Source organism: Phyllostomus discolor, chromosome 3 (assembly GCF_004126475.2).
Source record: "Phyllostomus discolor isolate MPI-MPIP mPhyDis1 chromosome 3, mPhyDis1.pri.v3, whole genome shotgun sequence".
Lineage (NCBI taxonomy): Eukaryota > Metazoa > Chordata > Mammalia > Chiroptera > Phyllostomidae > Phyllostomus > Phyllostomus discolor.
In genome coordinates this window covers 211377996-211400439 of record NC_040905.2, presented here as the reverse complement: position 1 = coordinate 211400439, position 22444 = coordinate 211377996, and the positions used below count along the sequence as shown (strand labels likewise).

Sequence of the window (22444 nt, the reverse complement as noted above, 5' to 3'; positions counted from 1 at the left end):
ACGCCACCGAACGCCACGCCCTCGGCCGCAGCCATCTCAGGCCAGAAGCGCAAACGCCTGAACCCATGGTGCACCCCGGGGGAGGGGCTGTGGACGGGCCTCGTTTTACTTGTATTTGGGTCTTTTTCTGAGACGGACACGGGTTCAGGGAAACGGCAGGAAGCACCACCTGGAACGTCAGGCACCCGCCGAACTCTTTCGAGAGCTGAGTTTGAGGAAAAGACACGTGACCAGAGCAGACGGGTGTCTGCGGGCGGCTGGGCTGGATAAGGGGGTGGCGGGGGGAGGGCCGCCCGCGCTTCCCCAGCTCCCGCGAACTCGAGGGGCTGGGGAACAGGGAAGAGGCGCAGAACCCCAGGGGGCGGGCACAGGCCACTCCTGCGAGTTCTCCTGCCCTGGCTCCGAGAAACCCAAACCCGGGAGCGGCAGGTCTCACCCCACGCCTCGTTCACGGACAGCGGACGCCCTCTGCGCGTGGCGGGGAGGCGCGGCCAGACAGCAGCCGAGGCCCCGCCCTCCAGGGGCCTTGGCTCGCCAGACGAACCGGAAGCGGGCGCTTGCAGCATCTACTGCCTAGTCGTAGCTGTGCTGGTGGCTTCCAAGGGACATGCTGGGGCCACTGTGAGCATGGACGAGGCTGGCCCGGCCCAGCAGGGGAGGGGCCGGCACGCCTTGGGGGAAGGGCTGCTAGGAAGAGTCCGTCTGGCCGAGGATGGGGTCTGGGAGGAAGGGAGTCCGGGCCTGGGCTTGGTGGAGTGTGAGTGAGATGAGGTGGGGGGCTGGCTGGCTGGCTCCCTTCACTGTGGCTAAGAACCAGCCGGCCCAGGGAGGGGCCGTCTCTCCCCGGGTCTGTAAGGCCCCCAAAGGCATCAAGAACACAAAAGAAAACAGAGTTAACGTGGTTAACTGTGAGGAACACTGGCAAATAGACAGACACAGAATTGAGGAAAACACCCACCGGGCACCTCTCGTGGGCCAGGCCCCGTGCAAGCCCCATGCATGCCAGCCCAGCTCAGCTGCTCTGTCCGCATGGCCAAGGCAGCAGCCCGGTCACAGCAAACGTAGTTCCCGAGAGGGTCTCTCCAGCAGCGTGGACACCAGCAGTCTCCCGGCCCACCCCCCACCCTGGCACACTCCCCATCTGTGCTCCCAGATAAGGTCTGTGGGTGGGACCGGCCCATCCAGCCTCAGCTTGGGAGCAGTCCCCCCTCAGGGCCCGATGCAGGCATGCGCCCCAGGTGCTGCATCTTTGCCTGCCCCCGGCCTTGACCTCCCGGGTGGCCCCTCAAGGCCAGCGGTGCCCTTCCTCCAGGACCTGAGTAATAAACTTCTCTATTTCAAGGTCTCTCTGGTCTGAGTCTATTGCTGAACTTTGCTCACTTTCCTGCACCCCGTGCCCCACTTAACAAATGTTAATTGAACAAAGTCACGCCATTCCCCTATTTGGGAAGTCAGGACACACCGAGTGATCGCGTTACTGCCCAGGTCACTCAGCCGAGGCAGGGTCTGGCCCCAGCTCTGGCCCCGGTGCCTGGCTCCTGGCCTTGCCAGGTCACTGTGAACAGGTGGGCGGTCCTCCCATTTGGAGCTCCTGTGCAGGTTGCCCTCCACCAGGTGGAGGTTTTTTCCATGCTGACCCAGTGGTCCCTTCAACAGCTCCCCCGTGTCCAGATCCACAGAGCTCGGGAGGACCGAGTGCCCTTGCACCCCCAAGCTGCCTGTGACCCCTCCAGAGGTAGGTGAATACCTCTGAAGTTACAAGACGGGGACCTGGCCCGATGTCTGCATGCTGTTCGGCGCCCCCTTCGTCGCGTTTCGGCGGCATCAAACAGGCATGGAGCACTCCAGTGCACTGGGCGCTGGAGCCGCGATGCGTTTCGATGCCTGGGGGCAATCTACAATTCGAGCCCATCAGTATTTGCCTTCTCCACGCCAGGCACTGGGGCACGGGTGGAACCCGACAGACCCGCCTCTGCCTTCTTGGCTCAGTGCATGAGTCTCTGCCTAGCTCGGAAGTCTAAAAATCAGTCATCCGATGGCATCTGCCCACCGCAGGCGGCAGGCTGAAGAGGGCAGGAGGCGCTTGCTGCAGAAGACAGTGGGGAGCAACCGAAGGTTCCAGAGGGGGAGGCTGGCGGACGCGAGCCAGGCAGTGGTGGGATGTGGAGGGTGGGCTAGGGAGGAGGGGAGCCTCGGCGGCTAGGGGAGGGGTCTGACAGGAGCGGCTGGCAACGACTAGGTGCGGAGGTGGATGTCCCGCTCTCAGAGTGCCCGCACGCGGGGCGGTTCCACCTTCCCACCCGGGCCACGGGCCTCATGAGTCCCACGTGCCGACCTGTATCCCCACCCGAGCCCTGAAATCCTGGGAGATCACTCCCGACGGCCCTGGTACAGGAGTTGTGGATGGAGAGAGGCTTCCCCGCCACAGTCCTCTGCTGGGGAGGCCGCGAGACTCTCGCAGCCGGCTGCGCTGCTGAACAGCTTTCGTCCTTTGCAGCGAACTTGCAGCACGCGGAGCCACGGACACTCAGGCCCCGCCCGCAGGCCGCGGACAGCCCGGACTCACGCATGCGCAGCGCGGCCGGTCGCCTCAAACTACAACTCCCGCCGTGCCCCGCGCGCACCGGCCGGGCAGCGGAGCTCTCCGGACGCGTCTCCGACCTCGGGGAGGGGGTCGGGCCGGCTGGGTTCACGGGGCAACGGCAGTCAGGAACCCTATGCGGACAAGCGGGGCCGGAGATGGCTTCGGCTGGAGGCGGCGACTGCGGGGGCGCCGCGCCCGAGGCGGACCGGCCTCACCAGCGGCCCTTCCTGATCGGGGTGAGCGGCGGGACCGCCAGCGGCAAGGTAAGGGGCTGCGCGGCCCGGCGGGGCCTGCCGCGTGCCCTCGGCCCCCGAGACAGCCCGCGGCGCGGCTTTTTCTCTGTCCTGAGGGGAGACCCCAGCCCTCGGCTGCCGAGGTGCCCTCTCCCGGGCGTGGGCGGGGCGGGGGCGGAGCGCTTGCGGCCCCGGTGGAGCCGGCCTGGGCCGGGGCGCGGGCAACGGATGGGACGCTTGTCCTCGGGGTCCCGGCCCCGTGCAGCGCCCGCCAGTACGCCGCGGCCCTCCCGCCGCTGGCCGGGCGAGCTGGTGGGCCAGTGTCTTCAGCAGCCTGCTCGGCGCACAAGCACCGAGGAAAGACGCGAGCCAGGCAGGAGGTGCGGGTTCAGGCGGGGACCCCGTTTCTGTGTCCCAGTCCACTGTGTGTGAGAAGATCATGGAGCTGCTGGGGCAGAACGAAGTGGACCACCGGCAGCGCAAGCTGGTCATCTTGAGCCAGGACAGGTTCTACAAGGTGCTGACAGCCGAGCAGAAGGCCAAGGCCTTGAAGGGGCAGTTTAACTTCGACCACCCAGGTAGATCTAGAGACCCTGGGGTGAGCAGGGAGGGCAGGCCGTGGGGACTGGGCCCAGGGTGCACAGAGACCCTCAGTGGTCCTAGGAAATCACCCAGACACCCCGAGGTGCAGCCTGATGCACTGTGCGAACCCCTTGGTGGGAGCCAGTCAGGAAGTCTGCCCTGTGGAGGGGCCTTTGGGACCCCTGCTCTGCTCTGCGAGGGTGGAGAAACCCGTTCCGCTGCCCACTGCCTTTCTACACACCACTGTGTGCGGCCCTTCCTTTCCCCGCCTGCCCTGGGGCAAAGCTCCTGAGGGCGGGGGCTAGGGGAACAGGTGGAGGTGGGGTGGGGGGGCTCAGCCCGCCTGCCCCTGCCGGAAATTCCCCTCTGTGGCGTGGCTGACCCCCGTCCTCATTCTCCTCCTGGGGACCCAAGGGAAGAAGGCCCAGCCAGTGGCAGTCTGTGGTCATTTCCCAGGAGCAGAGAAGTGGACACCTGGCCAGCGTTCGCTGATCGGGGAGCCCCTGTGTTTGGACTTCTGGGTGGGATGGCAGCCCGGGCGGTGGCACTGCCTGAGGTCGGCAAGGACAGGGCCACCCTGTGGTTTGCGGGACTGCAGGGGGCTCTGCCCAGGGCAGCTCGCAGTCTGCGTGCCCCTTAGGGTCCTTGGTGCCACCAGCACCGGGCTGTGGCCAGAGGCAGAGGGCGTCCCCTCCTGTCCCGGTACAGGACACCGGACTGTCTTGCCTCTTGTCCCGTCACTGCAGATGCTTTTGATAACGACCTGATGCACCGGACTCTGAAGAACATCGTGGAGGGCAAAACCGTCGAGGTCCCCACCTACGATTTTGTGACCCACTCGAGGTGAGCTGCCGGTTCCCGGGGCCTCCCCTCCGGCCCCACAGAGACCGCCCCACAGCAGGCCCTGGCCCGTGGTGTCCATGGACACCACTCCCCCACCGCCACGCTCCTCCGGGGACTCAGTGCTCGGGGGGCGCCGTCCCCAGCGGGGCCCACGTGCCGCTCTCGCCTGCAGGCTGCCCGAGACCACGGTGGTCTACCCTGCGGACGTGGTCCTGTTCGAGGGCATCCTGGTCTTCTACAGCCAGGAGATCCGGGACATGTTCCACCTGCGGCTCTTCGTGGACACTGACTCCGATGTCAGGCTGTCGCGCAGAGGTGAGGCGGGCTCGGCCTCCCTGCGCCCGGCCTGGGGTGGGGGGGCACGTGGTCCGAGGTTCGAAGGTGGCCGCCTGGCTGCTGTCCCCGCAGTTCTCCGGGACGTGAGCCGTGGGAGGGACCTGGAGCAGATCCTGACCCAGTATACCACCTTCGTCAAGCCTGCCTTCGAGGAGTTCTGCCTGCCGGTACCCGCCTCTCACTCGCGTGGGGGTGCCCCGTCTCCCCTTCCGGAGACACTCCCCTCAAAAGCAAGCCCACTCAGGGGAGCAGAGGGTCCCCCTGCCTGCCTCCTGGGCCCCAGTTTGCATTCCAACAGCACCCAGCAGTTCCTAGGTCTGTCCCACGGGCCACCGTTTCCCCACCCCGAGCCCACTCTGCCTGACTCAGGTGCATGCCCCTAGGGTGCTGGTTGGGTCCTATCTGCCTTCCTCCCCAGCACAGGCTGGGGTGGCGAGCTGAGCTCGGCACGTGGGCAGCACGCCCACGCCATCCTGCGCGGCCCCCGGGGCTTTCCGTGCAGAAGGCCCTGAGCCGCAGAGAAGCGTGCTGTGTACGTGCTCGGAGGAGGCTGCGCTCTGCTTGGCCCCGTGAACCCAGTGTCAGCGCAGACGGAGGCCCCTGCTGCTGCCCATGTGCCCCACTTCCGGGGCGCCGCCCCTCACACCCGAGTCCCTGTCCCCTCCTGCCGGTGACGCAGGTGTCCAGGGACCCAGGGCTTGCTCCCTGGCCACTGCACCGGCGAGCCCCGAGCAGCCCGATGCCCCCTTGGGGTGGCAGGCGCACAGACCCTCACCGGCCCCCCGTTGGCCTTGCAGACGAAGAAGTACGCCGACGTGATCATCCCTCGCGGGGTCGACAACATGGGTAAGGACGGGCCCCACAGGCTGCCCGGCCCCTGTGCGCTCCCAGGGCCCCGGGTGGGCACGGCCGGGCCCCGGTCCCAGCCCCGCTGACCCCCGACAATGTTACGTCAGTTGCACCTCGGTAAAGCTGGTGGCAAAATGCACCCACAGCTGGTGGAGTCACTGTTCGCCGATCGCTGGTGGGCGCAGCCAGTGAGGGCCAGCCCCCTGAAGGCTCACCCCGTGCTCGAGGTGGGGGGCAGGGGCGGGGGGCGTCACTGACACGCTCCCGCCTGTCTGCCGCAGTCGCCATCAACCTGATCGTGCAGCACATCCAGGACATCCTGAACGGGGACATCTGCAAGTGGCAGCGCGGAGGGGCCAACGGGCGGAGCTGCAAGAGGGCACTCCCCGAGCCAGGAGACCACCCCCGGGTGCTGGCAGCCGGCAAGCGCTCACACCTGGAGCCCAGCAGCAGGCCGCACTGAGCTGCGCCGCACGGCCTCGGGTGGGGCCCCTGGAGCTGCCCACCCGCCCCCAGACACACCCACTGCTTCCCTGGGGTCTGGGACGGCCGAGGGGGAGGGTCAGGGGGTCCCCGGTGATGGGGACACCTGGACACATGTCCCAGCTCAGCTTGGTGGGAAATGGCAGTGTTTGTGCCGAGTCCTCCCTGTGCGGGGAGGGTGCGTGTCCGGCTGCTGAGTGGTGCCACAGAGAGTGACAACACTGGCGTGTCTGGCGGGTGGGGGGGGGTGGCAGCTGGCATGCACGGGCTGTGGTGTTGGGACAGCGATCTCCCAGCGGGCGGCTTTTTCTAGTACGATCTGGTTCTCACACGTGTACCGCTGAAAGTTTGAAGACATAAAACTCCCCCTTTTTATGTGTTCTGTATCCACCTGTGTTGTGTGTCGTTCTGTTCTGTAACACCGTGTCAATTAACAGGGTTGGTTGACCCAGTTCCGTGACCCAGAGCCGTCCCCTCCCTCCCGGCTGGGGCTGTGGCGGCAGCTCCGGGGACCCGTGCTTCCCCAGCGGCATCGGACAGCAGGCAGGCTCTCCGCTCGCCCAGCCCCGGGCCCACCTGGCCCCTGCAGATGGGGTCCCTGAGCCCGGGGGGGCCGTCCAGACAGGCTTCCCCTAGCGCAGCCTCGGAGCAGGCCCGGGGCTCTCCCCTCTGCACGGTGTCCCCCCGCCCTCGTCCGGGCGCGCACCTCACCTGCCTGCCATGGTCCCCGGCCATGCCCCCCTCCCACCGGGTGGCTGTCTGGGAAAGTGACCTTTCCCATCGCCGCCGGCCAAGCGGCACGGGCGCTTCGGGTTTCCTTCTGCCGGGCGGTTACGGTCACACGGCACACGACACCGGCCGAGCCCCGGGGCTGGTGTCCAATGGCCGTGCCGCCCCGCCGAGGGCCCGTGCCCTCCTGGAGAGGGAACCAATAAACACACCCACTCAAACACCGCTTTGTCCGGCTTTCATTGCACCAGATGAGGCCGACTCCGGGCGAGGAGGGGGAGGAGCTGGCCCGGCAGCTGTCTCCTGGGGGCAGTTTTTGTTCTGAGTCTCACCTGAGGATGTTGGTTTGGGGGAGGGGACAGGAGACAGGGAAGCACTGGCAGGTTGCCTCCCGGACACACTCCAGGTGGGGCTCGAACCTGCAGCCCAGGTGCGTGCCCTGACGGGATCAAACCTGCGACCTTTCGGTGCGTGGACGATGGTCCCACCATGGAGCAGCCCGGCCGGGGCTCGCGGTGGGCTCCGCCAGTCACCCCAGTGGCTCGTTCCACACCGCACCGTCCCAGGGCAGCCCCAGGCCTCCCCAGGGCAGAGGCACCGGCTCCTGGGTGCGGTGGGTGCTCGGGAGGGAGGACCAGTCCTGCCACCGCACCTGCGTCTGCAGGAGTCGGGCCTTGTCCGTCCACCCGAACACACCCCTCACTGCCCACTCCCCACCTTCCCTCTGTCCCCGAGCCCCCGCTGGCCGCTCAGCGCTCGGCCTGCCCTGACTCGGGGCTCCCAGGAACTGGTGGGCACGGCGTGTGCGCGGTCACACGGGCAAGAACAGACGTGGCTGGAGAGGCGGCGCTCAGCACAGGGCCGTGCCGGGAGCGGGACCAGAGCGGAGCTGGGCTGCGCCCGTGGGCAGCACCTCCCCGGAGGCGGTGCGGCGGGTCCCGCTAGTGTTTGCGGATCAGGATGTCCCAGCTGTCCCTCCAGCGGAGGGCCTGCAGCTCGCTGGGCGAGAGGGGCGTGTCCCCGTAGGTCAGCGGGCGCAGCACGGCGAACACGCGGCAGGCGGCGGAGTACCACGCCACCACCAGGGCACCGAAGAGGCTCCTCTGCAGCTCGGACCTGCGGGTGCGGGGCAGGGCAGGGCGTGCTGTGTGGGCGGCCCAGCCCTCCTCCTCCTCCTCCACCTGCGCACCTTCCTCCTCCACCTGCGCGCCCTCCTCCTCCACCCGAAAGACGCCGTCTCGGCCTCCACAACCTGGGGGCCCTGACCCAACCCCCCCCAGTCATCAGCCTTGTCACACACGTCCTGCCCGACGCTCCGAGCCCGGCCTTTCCCACTTGTCTCCTTCTCGGGCCTCCGCAGCTGCAGCTCCACCTGACCTCAGACACCAGTGCCCTCACGCAACCCCCACCCCCACCCCAGCCCTTGGAGGCTTAAGTCCCCGCCCTCGGCTCTGGCTGCCGGCGGGGGGGTGGGGGGGGGGGGTGGGGGGGGGGTGGCTCACACTCATGCAGCTCTCCGGCTCACGTCCTCCGCACCCCACGCAGCTTGGCCCACAGCTGGTGGGGAACACACCCTCGTCTCCCCCGTCCTGGCCTCCCCCAGTCCCCCCGGCCTTCCCATTCCCCGCCCCTGCACCGGCGGTCCCACCACCCAGATAGCTGCAGCCTCGTCCTCCAAACCTGTGGCACCTCATCTGCGCCTCTTGGGACCTTAACCCCTTCCCCATCACACTGGAACTGTCACCCAGGGGCCCCCTGGCCCCTGCCCCAGCCCAGGGGCGCGGCTGCCGAGGCCCGCACCTGCACAGGTGTTCGCCGACCTGCTGCACGACCACGGGGAGCAGCAGGATCTGGAAGGCGAGCGCGGGCAGGTAGTGGTAGAGGAAGAGCGTCTTCTCCATCAGGAAGAAGGGGAGGTAGTTCGCCGCCCAGCCGCCGGCGCACAGGGCCCCGGCCAGCACCCAGCGCAGCCAGCAGTCTGCGGGGACGGGGACTTAAGGCCATGCTGCCCACCGGGGACAGACCCTGACAGCTCTGCTGGCCCAGAAGGACGCGCTGGCTCACTCGCCCGCCCGGGTCACACGCACAAGCTCTCCGCTCTCCAGCCCCGCCCCTGCCCCTGCCCCCCTCTTCCTGCCCCCTCTGGAGGAAGAACAGACTGGGTGAGAACCCTGCAGCTGCCTGCTGGGCCCTCACTGTCCCCCCCCCCCCCCCCCCCCGAGAAATACAGCCCCTGGGGGCCAGGCCCAGCCTCTGAGTGCTAGCCCCGGTCCCTGTCGGCCACCACACATCAGCACTATCTGGCTGGCATGACTCCGCCCGGAGCTGGGGAGGGCTGTGCCACCGGTGGGGGGGACGGACCAGCTCCTGGGGCCCAGCAGAGTGGCGGTGCCTTCGGGCCCTGCCTGACGTGGCGGTTACTCCTTTTCTGCTTCAGGTGGTTTTAAGTGGTTTCTGTGACCAGCAAAGCCACGCGCGGCAGCTCTGTCCTCGGCACCGAGGCTGCTACCGCCCTGGGCTCCCGGAGCAACCCCTCCCCGCCCCCCCAGAACCCGCAGCTCCCTGGAGAAGCCTCCCAGGCCGCGTGGGAGCTGCACGGCAACATTCTGTTTCTCGGGACAGAAACAGCGTAAGTCCCCTGGATGCAGAGACGGAGATGCCCCCGAAGGCAGCGCGGCCCGGCGAGCCGAGCTGCGGCCAGAACCGGGCGGCGGAGGCGGCGGAGGCGGCGGAGGCACCAGCCGGCGCAGCCGCACTCACCCTCGGGAAGGTCACGGATGTTTCTCCGGCGCCTGAGCAGGTACCAGCAGGTCAGCAGGGCGTAGAGCGCGGTGGCCAGGCCGGCGGACGCCCAGATCACGACATTTCCCAGCAGGTGGATCTGAGCCTGCGAGCCGCAGGGGGGCGCTGTCAGCGCTGCCTGCGTCGCCTGCGTCGAGGGCACGCCCCCAGCCCCCCCCCCCCCCCCCCCCGCCTCCCCAGTCCCCCGGGAAGATGGGGTCGTTCCAGAAAGCGCTGACTAGTCTCCCCCAGGAGTAGCCGGGACCCTGTTTCACGGCGCAGAGGGCGGACGCAGAGCGGCAGCGAGCGCTGCTGTGGCGTGGCGGCGGGGGACAGTGGGTGCCATCAGCTCGCCTCGCCCCACGAGTGCGGCCGAGCGTCCTGGCCAGGCACCCAGCAGAGCACGGAGCGGGGATGCTTTCAAAACCCCGCTCATCAGGAGAAGGCAACAGCGCGCTCCCAGAAAAGCCACAAAGCCTCGCTTCCTTCGACACGCAGACAGGACCCTACTCCCCGGCGTCTGGCGGGACTGCGGCCCCAGGAGAAAACAGGGAGCCGGGGGCCGCGGGAGGGCGCTGGGAGGAAGCCCGGGCGGGGGAGGGGCGGGGAGCGGGGGGCTCCGGGGCTCACACTGGTCCTGGGGTGCAGCCAGTAGGCGATGCTGGTGTCCAGGGTGACCCAGTCCAGCGGCGTGGAGCTGTACTTGTGCTCCGAGTCGTCGCTCCGCACCGTCAGCATCCTCCACTGCAACGGAGCCCGGCCCTCCGTCACCCGGGGACTCGCGGGGGGGGGGGGGGGGGGCGGCGCAGGGGGGCCCTCAAGGTCACGGGGGACGTGCAGCGGAGGCAGTGCTCCATGCTCGCTCGCTCTCAGGAGACCTGACTTCTAACCTGTGGGTGGCCCTGCCAGGTGGCCCACCCCAGGGGCTCGTCACCTCGTTCGTGGACCAAGTGACTGGGCGCTGGGGAACAATGAGATCAGGGCCCCCGAGTTTCCGGCTCTGATGGCTCTAGGGCTCCGTCATACTGACCGGGGCCCCTCTGGGGGCCTCGGAATGGACCCTGGCCATGGGCCCGCAGAGCCGCAGGCCTGGGACGGACCGGACAGCGCCGGGTGTCCCTTGGAGTGGAGGGAGGGGCCACTCCTTCGGTGCCGAGTCAGGTCCCAGTTTAAAGGCCGACCTTGGGCGGGGAGGAGGGAGCCCCACACACTCCCAAGGGGCAGAGTCACCCCGCCCCCCCCCCCCCCCCCCGCTGCACGCCACCTGCAGCTCCGAGAACCGGGCCAAGAAGCTCAGGTTCCTGCTGACGTCCGTCTGAGCGGGGGAGTGCAGCTCCAGCTCCCTCTCCTTCTGCTCCTGGCCTGACGGAACATTCCAGAACCCAGACGGCGTGAGCGGGACGAGGGCCGGATGCTAGGCACAGCTGCTGGCCAGGCCGGAGCCGGCTACCCTGCCCAGGAGGCCCCGCACCGCGGCACCCACTTCCTCCCCCCACTGGAGACTGCCGCATGTTGGGGTCTCTGGGCCCGTGGGAAGCCCGGCTCGCCCCGCCCGCCGCAGACAGCCCACGGGATGCCTGCGCTCGGTCACAGCAGGGAGGGGGGCTCCGCTCACACCCAAACGAGCACCGGTGCCGGCGTCCCCCGCGGGCCCCCGCCCCCAGCCTCACACGCGTGTGTGGGCAGGCTCACTCCGGCCGTAGCGGTGCTCCTCCACGGTCCACACGGTGCTCTCGTGCAGGCCCCGGGACAGCTTCTCCCCGACCACCTCCAGCTGCCGGAAGCCCCAGTCGGGGAGGTGCGCCCCGCTCAGCTGGAAGACAGCGGGCAGCAGGGCCTGAGGGGCCGCACGGGCGCCGGCCTGGCCAGTGGGAAGGGCCTTCCCCCCACCCCCCCGCCGGCTCCCGAGGCCAGCAGCCGGCGAGAGCACAGACGGCCCCCCTCAGGGCCCTCACGTCAGGGCTCGGCTCTGGGAAGTCCCAGAGGCCACTCCGCCTCCACTGGGGACGTGGTGGCACTGGTTTTGAGCAGCCGTCCCACGGGGCAGGGCCGGCTCAGCCGGTGTTCGCGCGCAGGCCGTGCGAGCCCAGAGCTGGGGCGGGCCCGAGGGGCCGAGAAGCGGCGCCCCTGACCTTCAGGATGGCGGACGTGTTCACGTGCACGAAGCGAACCTCCGACAGGATGGTCTTCCAAGTCTCCGCGTCCGACTCTCGGTTCACCACGTCCTGCAACGGCGGGTCCGCGGGTCACCTCCCTCCCTCCTCAGGCCTCCTCACGGGCAGATGCGAGAACCCGGCAGCAAGCCCCGGGGGCGACGCGGCTGGCGTAAGGGGGGCCCGCAGGCCGGCCCTCCAGGGGACGCCGCACCACCCCGCAGAGGCAGCTCGGGCCTCCCTGCACTTCCGGGAGGCTGGCTCCTCCGCAGGGCTCGGCGCTCGGGCCCCAGGGCGAAGGGGGTGCAGTGGAGGCTCCAGACTGTGCCCGAAAGGCTCCCTCAGGGGACTCCTGACACCAGGTAATAAAACACTAACATCTGCCCTGGCTGGCGTAGCTCAGTGGATTGAGCTCGGGCTGCGAACCAAAGTGTCGCAGGTTCAATTCCCAGTCAGGGCACATGCCTGGGTTGTAGGCCATGACCCCCAGCAAACGCACATTGATGTTTCTCTCTCTCTCTCTCCCTCCCTTCCCTCTCTAAAAATAAATAAATAAAATCTTAAAAAACAAAAAAACAAAAAAACCCTAACATCTAAAGAGCACTCGAGAAGAGCACTCGAGTTGTCACAGCCTTGCAATGACCCCACAAGGTCACATAGCTGTTGGCAAAAACCAGAGAACCCCAGGGGCTGTGCCGTGATCAGCTGTCCTCCCCGTTCCACGTGGGACACAAAGGGCCACCAGCAGGAGAGGAGGAGGAGGAAGGGATCAGCGAAGAGCCCTCGGCATCCAGACAGCAGCACGGGGGGGGGGGGGGGTGCTGATGACAAAGGGCAAAGTGAACACCTTCCGTCGGGTGGGGACATCGGCGGAGAGGATGGCGAAGCAGAACACGTGCACACACGTGGCACGGGGCGTCTGTGACAAGGGACCTCTGTGGCACGGGGCGTCTGTGGCACCGGGGGTGACAGAGGCTCCCTGGTTGGCTGAGGGAGGCCGGAGCCCCGCCCCGTGCTCAGTGGCCTGGTCTTGGGCTCACCAAGTGACCACGTGGGAGCATCTCCTTTAGGCAGAGCCACGCGGGCCGCACGTGGCCTGGCACCGAGCCCGCACTGACTGCGGGTAAACTGTGCATCCGACACAGGAAACCCCCCGGCACCCACGGTCTCTGCTCCCTGCGAAGACCCCTACGACGGCACGTCAGCTTCCCGACTTCACCCCAGACTCAGAGTCGTCCTAAGCGAGGTTTCAAAGGCTCTATCGAAAGCATGGCCGCTGTCACGCCCCGTCCCGCCCCCACGCCAGCACTCACCAGCCGCCAGAGGCTCTGGGCGGGCATGGAGATGTTGTAGTCCACGTAGCAGGACACCTCCTGCGCGTGGGGACTCAGGGGGGCCGCCACGTCGTGCCTGCAACACCAGACAGCGCTCGCGGAGGGGTTCCGGCCGCTGTTTCTCGGAGAGGACAAGGCTGCTCCTCAGAAACAAAGGCGGCGGCTCAGCCTGAAGGGACAGCCGGCCGGTCCGCAGCCGCTACGATGCAGAGAGGCGCCACCGCAGGCTCGGCGACGGGTAAAACGGAAAAGGCAGAAACACCGCAGAGACCACGTGTCCAGGGGACAGTGTGGCGTGGCCACCGGAGGTGCTGGGTGGCAGCGCAGTGGGGGGTGGCCTGGGCACCCCCAAATACGGGGCTGCTTAGAGGTCAAGTCAGGTCAGGGCTGGCTGAGAGTCAAACATGTCCTGACCCTCCCGACCCCACGGAACCCCAGTCCTGACCCTGCTGGGCTCACTGACACTCCGGCGGCGGCGCGGACGGAGGGGCCACTGCGTCGGGCTGCCCTCCCTCGCCTGCACCCTCGAAGCTCACGGGCCGGCCTCCCGGCCCCTGGTCCCTCACTAAGGCCACCTCCTCCCTGCCCTCCCCTGCCGCTGCAGCCCCAGGGAGGGGGAGACCTGCGGCGGTGAGCGGGGACCCCCAGGGACAGGGGGAGGGGCGGGCGCTCACGTGTTCAGCAGGCGGGTGGTCATGCCGTGCACCAGCTGCACCACGTCCCTGTGCCGCACGGGCCTCGGCGGGTTGCTCACCTCCAGCTGGTGCCTGGGGAGACAGGCTGGCTGAGGGTGCTCAGGGCGCTCCCGGTGGGGACAACTGGAACTGCGCAGCCACCCAGGCCCTGCGCCCCTTCTACCAGGCGAGCTCGTGTAAAACGGAACACGTTTTATCGGACCTGCTTCTCGAACCCATGGTCCCCTTCCACGCGTCCACACGGGCCCCACTGCCACGGCCGTGCTCTGGCTGCCCTGTTACCTGCGAACCAAGGCCACAGTGCCCGCCCAGAGAGCCTCCCAGATGAACTTCTGGCCCACGCAGACCCAGGGCAAGCGCACCCGGCGCCCCACCGGTCCCCCGGTCCCAACACAGGGCTGGGCGCCGGGCGTGGCCGCCGCCACCAAGCTCCCACACCACATGGAAAACCCGTGAGCAAGTGCACACACTGCCTGTGACCGCGGACGTGGGAAGCCAGCAGGACAGTGACCGAGAGGAGGGTGTGGGGCCCTGGAGGGAGGTCCAGGCAGCCCCCTGGGGGGCCTGACCCCCAGGTCTAGGTGAGGAGGAGCCAGTCGGGCGGGCAGGGTCGGTCCAGGCTGCGGGACAGACAGCGATGCGAGCCCGCAGCCGCAGGCTGCCTGGCTCCGGAAAAGCAGGGGCAGGAGCGTGCGTGAGAGGAGCTGGAGCCAGGGCCCTGGAGGGCGGGGTCTGGACTTCATTCTGGGGGCGACAGAAGCTGAGCAAGGGGCTGCACTGGGGAGCGACTCAATGCCAGCCCCATTTTCAAGGGCCCCTTGGGGGGCTGCTGAAGCTGGGGCGGGGTGGCGGGCATGGATGCAGACCCTTATGGGGAGCGGGGAGACAGGAGCTGGGGACCTGGACGGGTAGAGCTCTCATTGGGAGGCAGAACCTTTAGGACTGGCTGGCTGGCTGGAGGGGGGTCCTCTGTCTGTGGGTCTGAGCAGGAAAATGGCTTTCACGGCGGGGGGGTGGGGCAGAGCCAGTTCTTGCTCTGCACAGAGGGGTGGGGACAGGTCTGCAAACACCAGGGGACGCTGAGCAGGCATCTCGCTGCGGGGTGATCTCACCCGTGACCGAGGGCCCCCGCCCAGGGCTGGACTCCAAGCTTCAGGGAGGGAGGGAGGGAGGGAAGGAGGGAGGGGAGGGCCGGGCACTGCCCCTCAAGGGCCCCCTCTGGCAAGGCCAGGAGGAGAGTTCTGCCAGCCACCCTTGAATTAAAAATGGCTGGTGCGGCTCAGTGGATTGAGTGCCAGCCTGCAAACCAAAGGGTCGTCAGTTCAATTCCCAGTCGGGGCACGTGCCTGGGTTGTGGGCCAGATCCCCAGCAGGGGGCATGCGAGAGGCAATCACACCTCGATGTTTCTCCCTCCCTTTTTCCTCTCCTTCTCTCTCTAAAATAAATAAACAAGTAAAACCTCCACACCTGCCCGGGTCCTTGACGATCCACCAGTTGTTCACGTCCTTGAAGGGGTAACAGGTCACCTGCTGCTGGTGGGAGCTGCCGCGGCCGTTGTCGTACCTGCGGGGCGGGGCCCACACGGAACCGCGGCTCACGGGGGCTGGCGGAGGGCCCGTCGGCCGCCCTCCCAAAGTCCCGAGAAGACCTCCCAGCAAGGGGCTTGGGGGAGCGTAAGGACCAAACGACGGGAAGCTGAAATCAAAGGGCGGCGAGAACACGCACCCCAGGCAGCAGGAATCCCGGGCAGAAGGCGGCCAGCGTGGGCGTCTCACCCACGTGGGGGGGGGCCCCTGCTCAGCAGGGGTTCACAGACAGAAATGCCGGGACTCTTCGACAGTCAGATCTCAGAGCTCCCTTTCTTTCTGTCTCGAGAACCTTTTCACGTGTAAAGTGCAGGCTGGCAACACCCCACGCGTGAAAAGCAAACCTTTCACAACCTTCCACGGAGCACGCGGCTCTCCTTACATGATGGGGTAGGTGCTCTGGTGTGAGTGGAGCCAGCAGGGCACGGGTCTGCCGGAGGCGCTCTTCAGAGTGACCTGGGAACCGTAGGCCACCTCCAGGGGCTGGCCCTGCGTGATCCGAGCCAGCCCTCCCTAGGACACGAGCAAACAGGGGCAGGCAGGTGAGAGACAGACACCAGCACGCCAGCCCTGATGGCCGCCCCTCCGTAAGGGAGCGTGTCCGGGGTGTGGGCGATCATTGTCCCACGGGGCACGACCCTGCCCTGCGACACCAAACAAAACTGCAGCTGCCCCGACTGACGGCGGCCCCCGGAGCCAGGCGCCCGCGAGCCCCGACGCGACCCTCCCCAAGCTCCGACCGCGCCCCGTGAGTCGGGGTGATACCGTCTGTCTAAGGCAGGAGAAGCCACACTTGAGTGCACGTTGCCCCCACACGCAGAACCGGCCTCAACAGAGCCAGCCTTTCAGAGCGGGGCTGAGCGACTCCGGGCCACGGTCCCCGAACACTGCACCTGGGACGTTTCGCTGTTTCCCTGAAGGCCACCTGAGCGGAGCCCGGCGCTGTGTCGGTCCCGGGAAGCACTTGCGCCGCCAAAGCCCCCGCAAGGCCTCTCCGTGGTGGTCGCAGGAGACCACCCTGGCGGAGCCAGGCCCTTACTTATTTCTGCACTGTTGGCTCGCTCCGGATAGGTGGGCGGAACGGGAGCGCACGCCGCATTTCTCCATCTGCTTTTCCCGCTAATCTCCCCGAGGGGGCGGGGCGTCCGCTCTCACCTCCAGGCTGGCCTGGAACGCGCTGGACATGATCTGGTCGTGGGGCCCGGAGCGGTAGAGCAGAGTCAAGTGGACGTAGAAGAAGAGCACGTAGGTGACGACCGGGAGGACGAGCAGCGCCACCGCGCGGGCCAGCACGTGACAGAGCACACGGACCTGCAGAGGCGGAGGCGTCGTCCGGGTCCGCACACCCGCAGGCAGGCACGCCCACCTTGCATAGCGCAGGCGCGGGGGCTCGCACCGCAGCCCCGGCCTCCCGTCCCCTCCTGAAGCCGTGCCGCTCCCACCCGCCGCGCACCCCATGCAGCCAGCCTGGAGCGGCGCCCGCCATCAGCACTCACGTTAGACAGAGCCCGGTCGCCTATCAGGTGCCAGGTGTGCACGGCGGCGACTCCAAGCACCAGCAAGTAAGTGAAAACGCCCATGTACTTGATGCTGAGAAGACCCGTGGAGAGGGAGTTAAAATGAGACAGAGACGAGGAGGGTGCGGGCGCCCCCCAGACGTGGGGGTGGGTGGGGGCCAGACTCACCCAACTGCACAGGAGCAGGCCACTCCCGTCAGCGTCAGCCAAAGCCACCAGCTCGGAGAGAAGGGCCTGGGGGCGGAGCGGGGAGGTAGGGCTGGGGATGGTTCCTCCAGCCACGTCCCCTGTGATCCCTTGGGCCCCCGGCTGCACTGAGCTTCCAGGACAAAGAAGATGAACCCTCTGCTTCAAACCATCAGCCCCAGCTAGGTTTTTCTGTTTGGCCAGAACGTTTCTCCAGATTAAGTTACAGAAAAACGAGAATGTATTTATGAAGTCACGAGCCAAAGTCCCGTCTAGGTGACCAAACACTCTCAAGCAGCTGCCCGGGACGAAAAGGCGTCAGCCCTTCTTGGGTCGACAGAACCCACCCGGCTTCCCCCTTCTCAGTAACGAGGAAGGGCAGGCCCCATGCGCCATACCTGTGTTTTTGGGAGTTGAACTTCAGGTAGGACAGCACGGCCAACAGATTAAAAAATATTAACACCGATTCCAAAAGCATGAGCCTCGCCTGAGTGATGAGAGCATTCTCTGTGGGCAAGGGGACGCGTGTCAGCGGTAAGGACGCGAGGGCGCAGGGACCAAGATGAAAACGTTCACAAAGGAAGGGAACATTCTAAATGGCTCAGAACGGAAGGGCGGGCCGTTCAGGACTTAGGGTGTCTGGAGGGGGCCCTGCTCCTCGACCCCAGGGCAAACCCTTAGGCGTGAGCCACACCCACTAAGGCCCGAGTCGGAGTCACTGCACTGTCAGGAGTCTCTCTCCTTGTCTGCAGAACTGCAGCCCTGCGGGGCTGCCGTGAACGCTTTAACACTATGTGGGCACGGGGGCTCCCTGGGAGCCGTCACTCAATACACACGAATCTTTCTGTCTGGAGTCCGACTTTGCCTGTGAGTGAATTCCTTTGGTCCGTAAGCCCGGGCTGAAAGCCCTTCCCGAACAACACCCACGGACCGCCCCCACCTCGCTGGGCTGGGCTTGGGCTTGGGCTTGGGAGGCCGTGGAAGGAGCCAGGTTATCAGCCAATCGCAGAGTGGGCGCAGGTGGAGGTGCTCACAGCTACCTGGCCACGCCCCCACAGGGTGAAGCCTGCCCGCCCACCCCCACAGCCTGGGACAGGGGTGACTCCAGAGTCCGATGTGGACAAAGTGCGGAGCTTCCTTCCCCGCTGGGAGTAGGGGCCGCACCGGAACCCAGCCAGGACCTGCGCCCCTTCCCCCCGGGGCCACACCACAGCCGGCAGGGCCCGGGCCTCACCGATGAGCATCAGCAGGGCGGCTCCCAGGGCGGCACAGTGGGAAAAGCCGAGCTCCCACACGATCTGGTAGGCCATGGGGACCGACAGGGCCCCCGCGAGGGCCGGCAGCAGGCGCAGGGACCGCACCGGCACGTTGCTGCTGTACTCTAGGAAGCGACCGGAGACGCTGAGCCCGCCACGCACACGCCCCCGTGGTCTTAAACAGCCTCACGTTCACAGACTCTAGGACGGAAGCTGACAAGACTGGGGACGCCATGGGGACCGGACCGTAGGGGGGCGCCTGCGACACCAGCTCGAGGTGCGCGCGCACAGGAACGGCGACCCCGTCTCAAAGGAGCTGATGCCTCACGTTCATAAACTGCCCACCTACGTCCTGAAATGTGGCAGCGGCACACGCAGTGTCCACACACAAACGATGCCTGAGATGCATGCGCGTGAAAACTGTGCTGTGTGTGTGTGTGCCAAAAACTAGAAATAAAATGGTTACTGTAACTAATAAACGCTGAGAGATTCACCAGGGTTTCCGAAAGCCTTTCACTTGCACTCCTGCAGCTGACCACACCCCCGGACCCGGACGCCCCGCCCACAGCTGCGAGAGCCTGCGCAGGCGCGGCCTCGCCAGGACTCGAACACGTGACCACGAACAGGGGCGTGAACTCGGTCGTTTACCTGCTCCGATTCTGTTCCACACAAAGTTACCGTCGAATCCTCCCAAATAACCTGCAACAGGATCACTCAGTAACGATCCCATTCGGCAACAGTTCGGCACTCCCGACATGTTGCCAGTAGGGAAACCGCGGGAAACCAGCAACAAGACGTGGCTCCCGCCCTGGAGAAGTTCCACCTCAAGGTTGGAAAGGCTCCTACCTCCCAGGGCCAGCAGCATGTGGCCCAGGGGCGGCCCACTGCCGTCGAAAAAGAAGACTCGCTTCATATAGAGAGAGATGTACTGCCCATAATACACTTCGTCAAAACTGAAAAACAAACCCATGTTACATTTCACTGTGAATCGTAGCTTTAAAAGGCGCCAGGACACATGTGCTCCTGTTTCCAAACGGTGTCAGGGAGTGGTCGGCAAAGGCCGGACCGGCCGCCCCAACCACAAAGCGGGCCCCAGACATGAAGACCCGACTACAGCATCACCAGTCCATAAGGACACGCCTTCCCGACACGGAGTCTACTGCTCTCTCTGGCTTTGATTTGGGGGTGAGCCATTAGCCAGCCCCCCCGAAAGGCCTCATGGACCCGGCACCAATGGTGTTGCCTATCAGCACCACATAGGAACCAGCTACAACAAGACGTTTTGCAGTGATGACCAGAAGGAATTGTTGTCGGGTGTTTTTGGGTGCGACAGTGCTACTGTGGTCGTGTGTTAAGAACCTGGATCTTTGAGAGAGAGCCAGGGGTGAGGGAAGGTAGCTTTACAGCTCTGAGTACAGGAAACAGGGTTTATTCTTGTATTATTACTTAATTTTTGTAGTATTTGCCCTACAAACTGTAAACCTATTTTGCCCACCCATGTATACTGAATTATTTATGAATGAAATATGTCTATGACTTACTTTAAAAAAAAAATCCAGTGCAGTGAGGGGCAGCTATGAGCAGGTGACTGTTGAAGCTGGGTCATGAATACTGGTGAGGGGTCATTACACTATTTTTCCTACTTCTGTACACTTAATGTTTTCTTTTGAACATTATTTTATTGATTATGCTATTACGGTTGTCCTGATCTTCCGCCCCCACCCTTGTTCATGTCCATGGGCCATGCCTGTAAGTTCTTTGGCTGCTCCACTTCCTGTACCGTACTTTACGTCCCCATGACTGTTCTGTAACTACCTATTTGCCCTTTTTAATCCCCTCTCACCCATTCCCCACACGGTCCCCTCTGATGTTTTCCATAATGAAATGTTAAATAAGCCCTGGCTTGTGTGGCTCAGTGGATTGAGCACTGGCCTGTGAACCGAAAGGTTGCCGGTTCGATTCCCAGTCAGGGCACATGTCTGGGTTGCAGGCCAGGTCCCCAGTGGGGCGCATGCGGAGGCAACCAAATCTCTGGCACGATGATGTTTCTCTCCCTTTCTCTCTCCTTTCCCTCTCTCTAAAAGTGAATAAATAAAATTTAAAATCTTTAAAAAACAATAAAAGTTAAGTGAGCCCTGGCTGGCGTAGCTCAGTAGATTGAGCGAGGGCTGAGAACCAAAGCATCGCAGGTTCGATTCCCAGTCAGGGCACATGCCTGGGTTGCAGGCCACGGCCCCCAGCAACCGCACATTGATGTTTCTCTCTCTCTTTCTCTCCCCTCTCCTGTCCCTTCCCCCTCCAAAAATAAATAAATAAAATATTTTTTAAAAAAGTTAAGCGAAAAAGAACACGTGCATTAACCAGGTAACAAACAACAGCCCTTTAATAGTGAAAGGAACCGCTTCCCACAGTGACAAAGAGCACACTCCAACGTCAGTGAGCACTCACTTCTGTACCCTCAGTCTTCTGCCCTCCACTCTCCAGTGTGTAAATGGGCACCGAGGCTACTGCGCTCGCGACAGACCTCGGGGGGCCGACTGAGCAAGTGGACTCCGGAAGGGTTTTCCTGGGGACAAACCAGTCTCCCCCTAACTGCCCCAAACATCGATCACCAACAAGCCCAGAGTTTCACTCCCCCATTGACGCTGCCACCAACAAATCACAGTTCTTTCTGATTCACCCCGAAAGGCATTGTTTGGCTTACACCACAGCCCTGGGATAGGTGAGTCGCCACAGCCGGCTCAGTAACCCCACCACAGTCAGAGCCACCACGCTGAGGTTGACATCAGCTGTCACCACTACAGGGCGCTGCAAAAATTCCAACATCCTGAAGAAAAGCAAGCCGAGGTGGAGTCCCTGGAAAAGACCGTAACAGCTGTCACCAGTACATGGGTGGCAACCAGAAAGGCTCGGAGGCTGCAGAAAGGACCTCAGATGCACCCAGGAGAACCACGCTGTGGGGCTGGCGAGAGTCAGAAGGCACTGCAGTCCAGCAAGGTGGGGCTTCAGGAACCTCCAGACTGCATACGCACTCTATCTGTTCCAGCACCTGCTGACCACCTCCTGGGAGGCAGGCCGCTGGCATGGACGAGATGGCCTCCCGGCCCTCCCTCCCACCCAGGCAGTGCAGCCGGCTCACATCTGGGTGACCTTCACCTTCACAGCCTCCGAGCCTCCGAGTCCGCCCCACGTGCCTCCCTCCCTTCCATCCTTGGGCAGCACCAGGCCCTGGAGACCCTCTTGTCACCCTGAGGCTTACTCTCCCTGGAGTGCCACTTTTCTAGGGCTGAGTCTGCCTCGCATGCCCCCCGCCCTGAAGCTGCATCTGTCTAGCAGGCCCCCGCTCCTCTTCCTGGCTGCTCCCCTTCTCTCCCGCAGGCCGCACTCGTTCCCGGCCGCTAGCTTCCCCAGAAGTTTCACCTGCCCCCAGGCGTCCTGCTACTTTCCCTTGGCGCGGCAGTCCCGGCCCCGCCCCCTGTTCGGATGGCACTGGATCACCCGGCCCCTGCTGACCCGCAGGTGGAGCACGCGCCCCCTGCACTGGCTCTCCCCGGTCCTCCCACTGGCCTCTAGTCCCCGGAGCGGCAAACGTACTCGCGTTTCTTCCAGTCCCCGCCGAGCTGCTCCCCAAGCCCGGCTACGCCTGAGATCCGTCGGGGGAGGCGTACTGTACGCCGCTCCGCGCTCAGCACCTCCCACGGACCTGCTCGACGCTCGATTCGCCAGGCCTGTCGAGTCCGACAGGCACCGGCGCGCGTACGCACTGGGTGGGCGGCGCCGCAGACTCGGAGGTCACGTGACGTGAAGGCCTCCCGTCTCCAGCACGTCGGGGAGGGCTGTGGCGTCGCAGAGTGCCTTTGCGTCTTTTAAAATAAGAGGGACCGTGACCGCCTTCCGCTCAGCGTGGGGTGCAGCCGGGACCGCGACACTGACCCGCGGGAGCGCTGCCTTCGGTCGCGACCCCCTTGTGGACGTGCGAGTTAATGCGGACAGAAAGACTGCTGCAGACTTACCTGCGGCTACGGGTCTTTGCTGCCTGCTAAGCCGTTTTTCCCACGTGTCGGTCACCCCAGCATTAGGTGGCGCCGGCTGTTACTTCTGATTTACCCGCGACGCGCCCCGCTGTGGCCAGAGGGCTCCCCGAACCGCGGGAGGAGTGGGGCTGGGCTGTTGGGCTCTCGCCTCGGCGGGACGGGAAGTTCTGTGAGCCGATGTCCCGAGGGGCAGGGGACCCAGGGGATGGGTATGCTCAGGAGCCCCCCTAGGGGCAGGGTTTTCTCATGGAAACTGTTAAAC

At 65.3% G+C, this 22444-nt stretch overlaps 2 protein-coding genes across 4 annotated transcripts; one reads left to right on the top strand and one right to left on the bottom strand.

Annotated features, from left to right (window-relative positions):
- Nucleotides 1–2614: 2614 nt before the first annotated feature.
- UCK1 (uridine-cytidine kinase 1) lies at nt 2615–6296 on the top strand. The gene is made up of 7 exons (XM_028523533.2): nt 2615–2847; nt 3236–3395; nt 4146–4242; nt 4415–4557; nt 4651–4745; nt 5376–5424; nt 5709–6296. Exons 1-7 carry the CDS (start codon nt 2740–2742, stop codon nt 5888–5890), a joined length of 834 nt encoding a protein of 277 aa, XP_028379334.1. The 5' UTR covers nt 2615–2739; the 3' UTR covers nt 5891–6296.
- A 567-nt stretch (nt 6297–6863) lies between these two features.
- On the bottom strand, nt 6864–21880 carry POMT1 (protein O-mannosyltransferase 1). 3 transcript variants are annotated; one of them, XM_028523552.2, is made up of 20 exons: nt 21743–21880; nt 20853–21004; nt 18995–19101; nt 18797–18847; nt 18127–18273; nt 17291–17399; nt 16875–16940; nt 16686–16779; nt 16345–16500; nt 15572–15702; nt 15071–15166; nt 13582–13674; nt 12887–12983; nt 11553–11645; nt 11113–11233; nt 10685–10782; nt 10051–10164; nt 9400–9526; nt 8440–8617; nt 6864–7755 (listed from the first exon to the last, which is right to left on the bottom strand). In XM_028523552.2, the coding sequence occupies exons 2-20, from the start codon at nt 20972–20974 to the stop codon at nt 7581–7583; spliced, it is 2175 nt and encodes a 724-aa protein (XP_028379353.1). In that variant the 5' UTR covers nt 20975–21004; nt 21743–21880; the 3' UTR covers nt 6864–7580. The 3 variants fall into 3 exon arrangements, with proteins under 3 accessions (XP_028379353.1, XP_035878277.1, XP_035878278.1); XM_036022384.1 differs by lacking the exon at nt 21743–21880 and adding an exon at nt 21662–21680; XM_036022385.1 differs by lacking the exon at nt 20853–21004 and having other exon boundaries at nt 7196–7755; nt 21743–21873.
- Nucleotides 21881–22444: the final 564 nt, after the last annotated feature.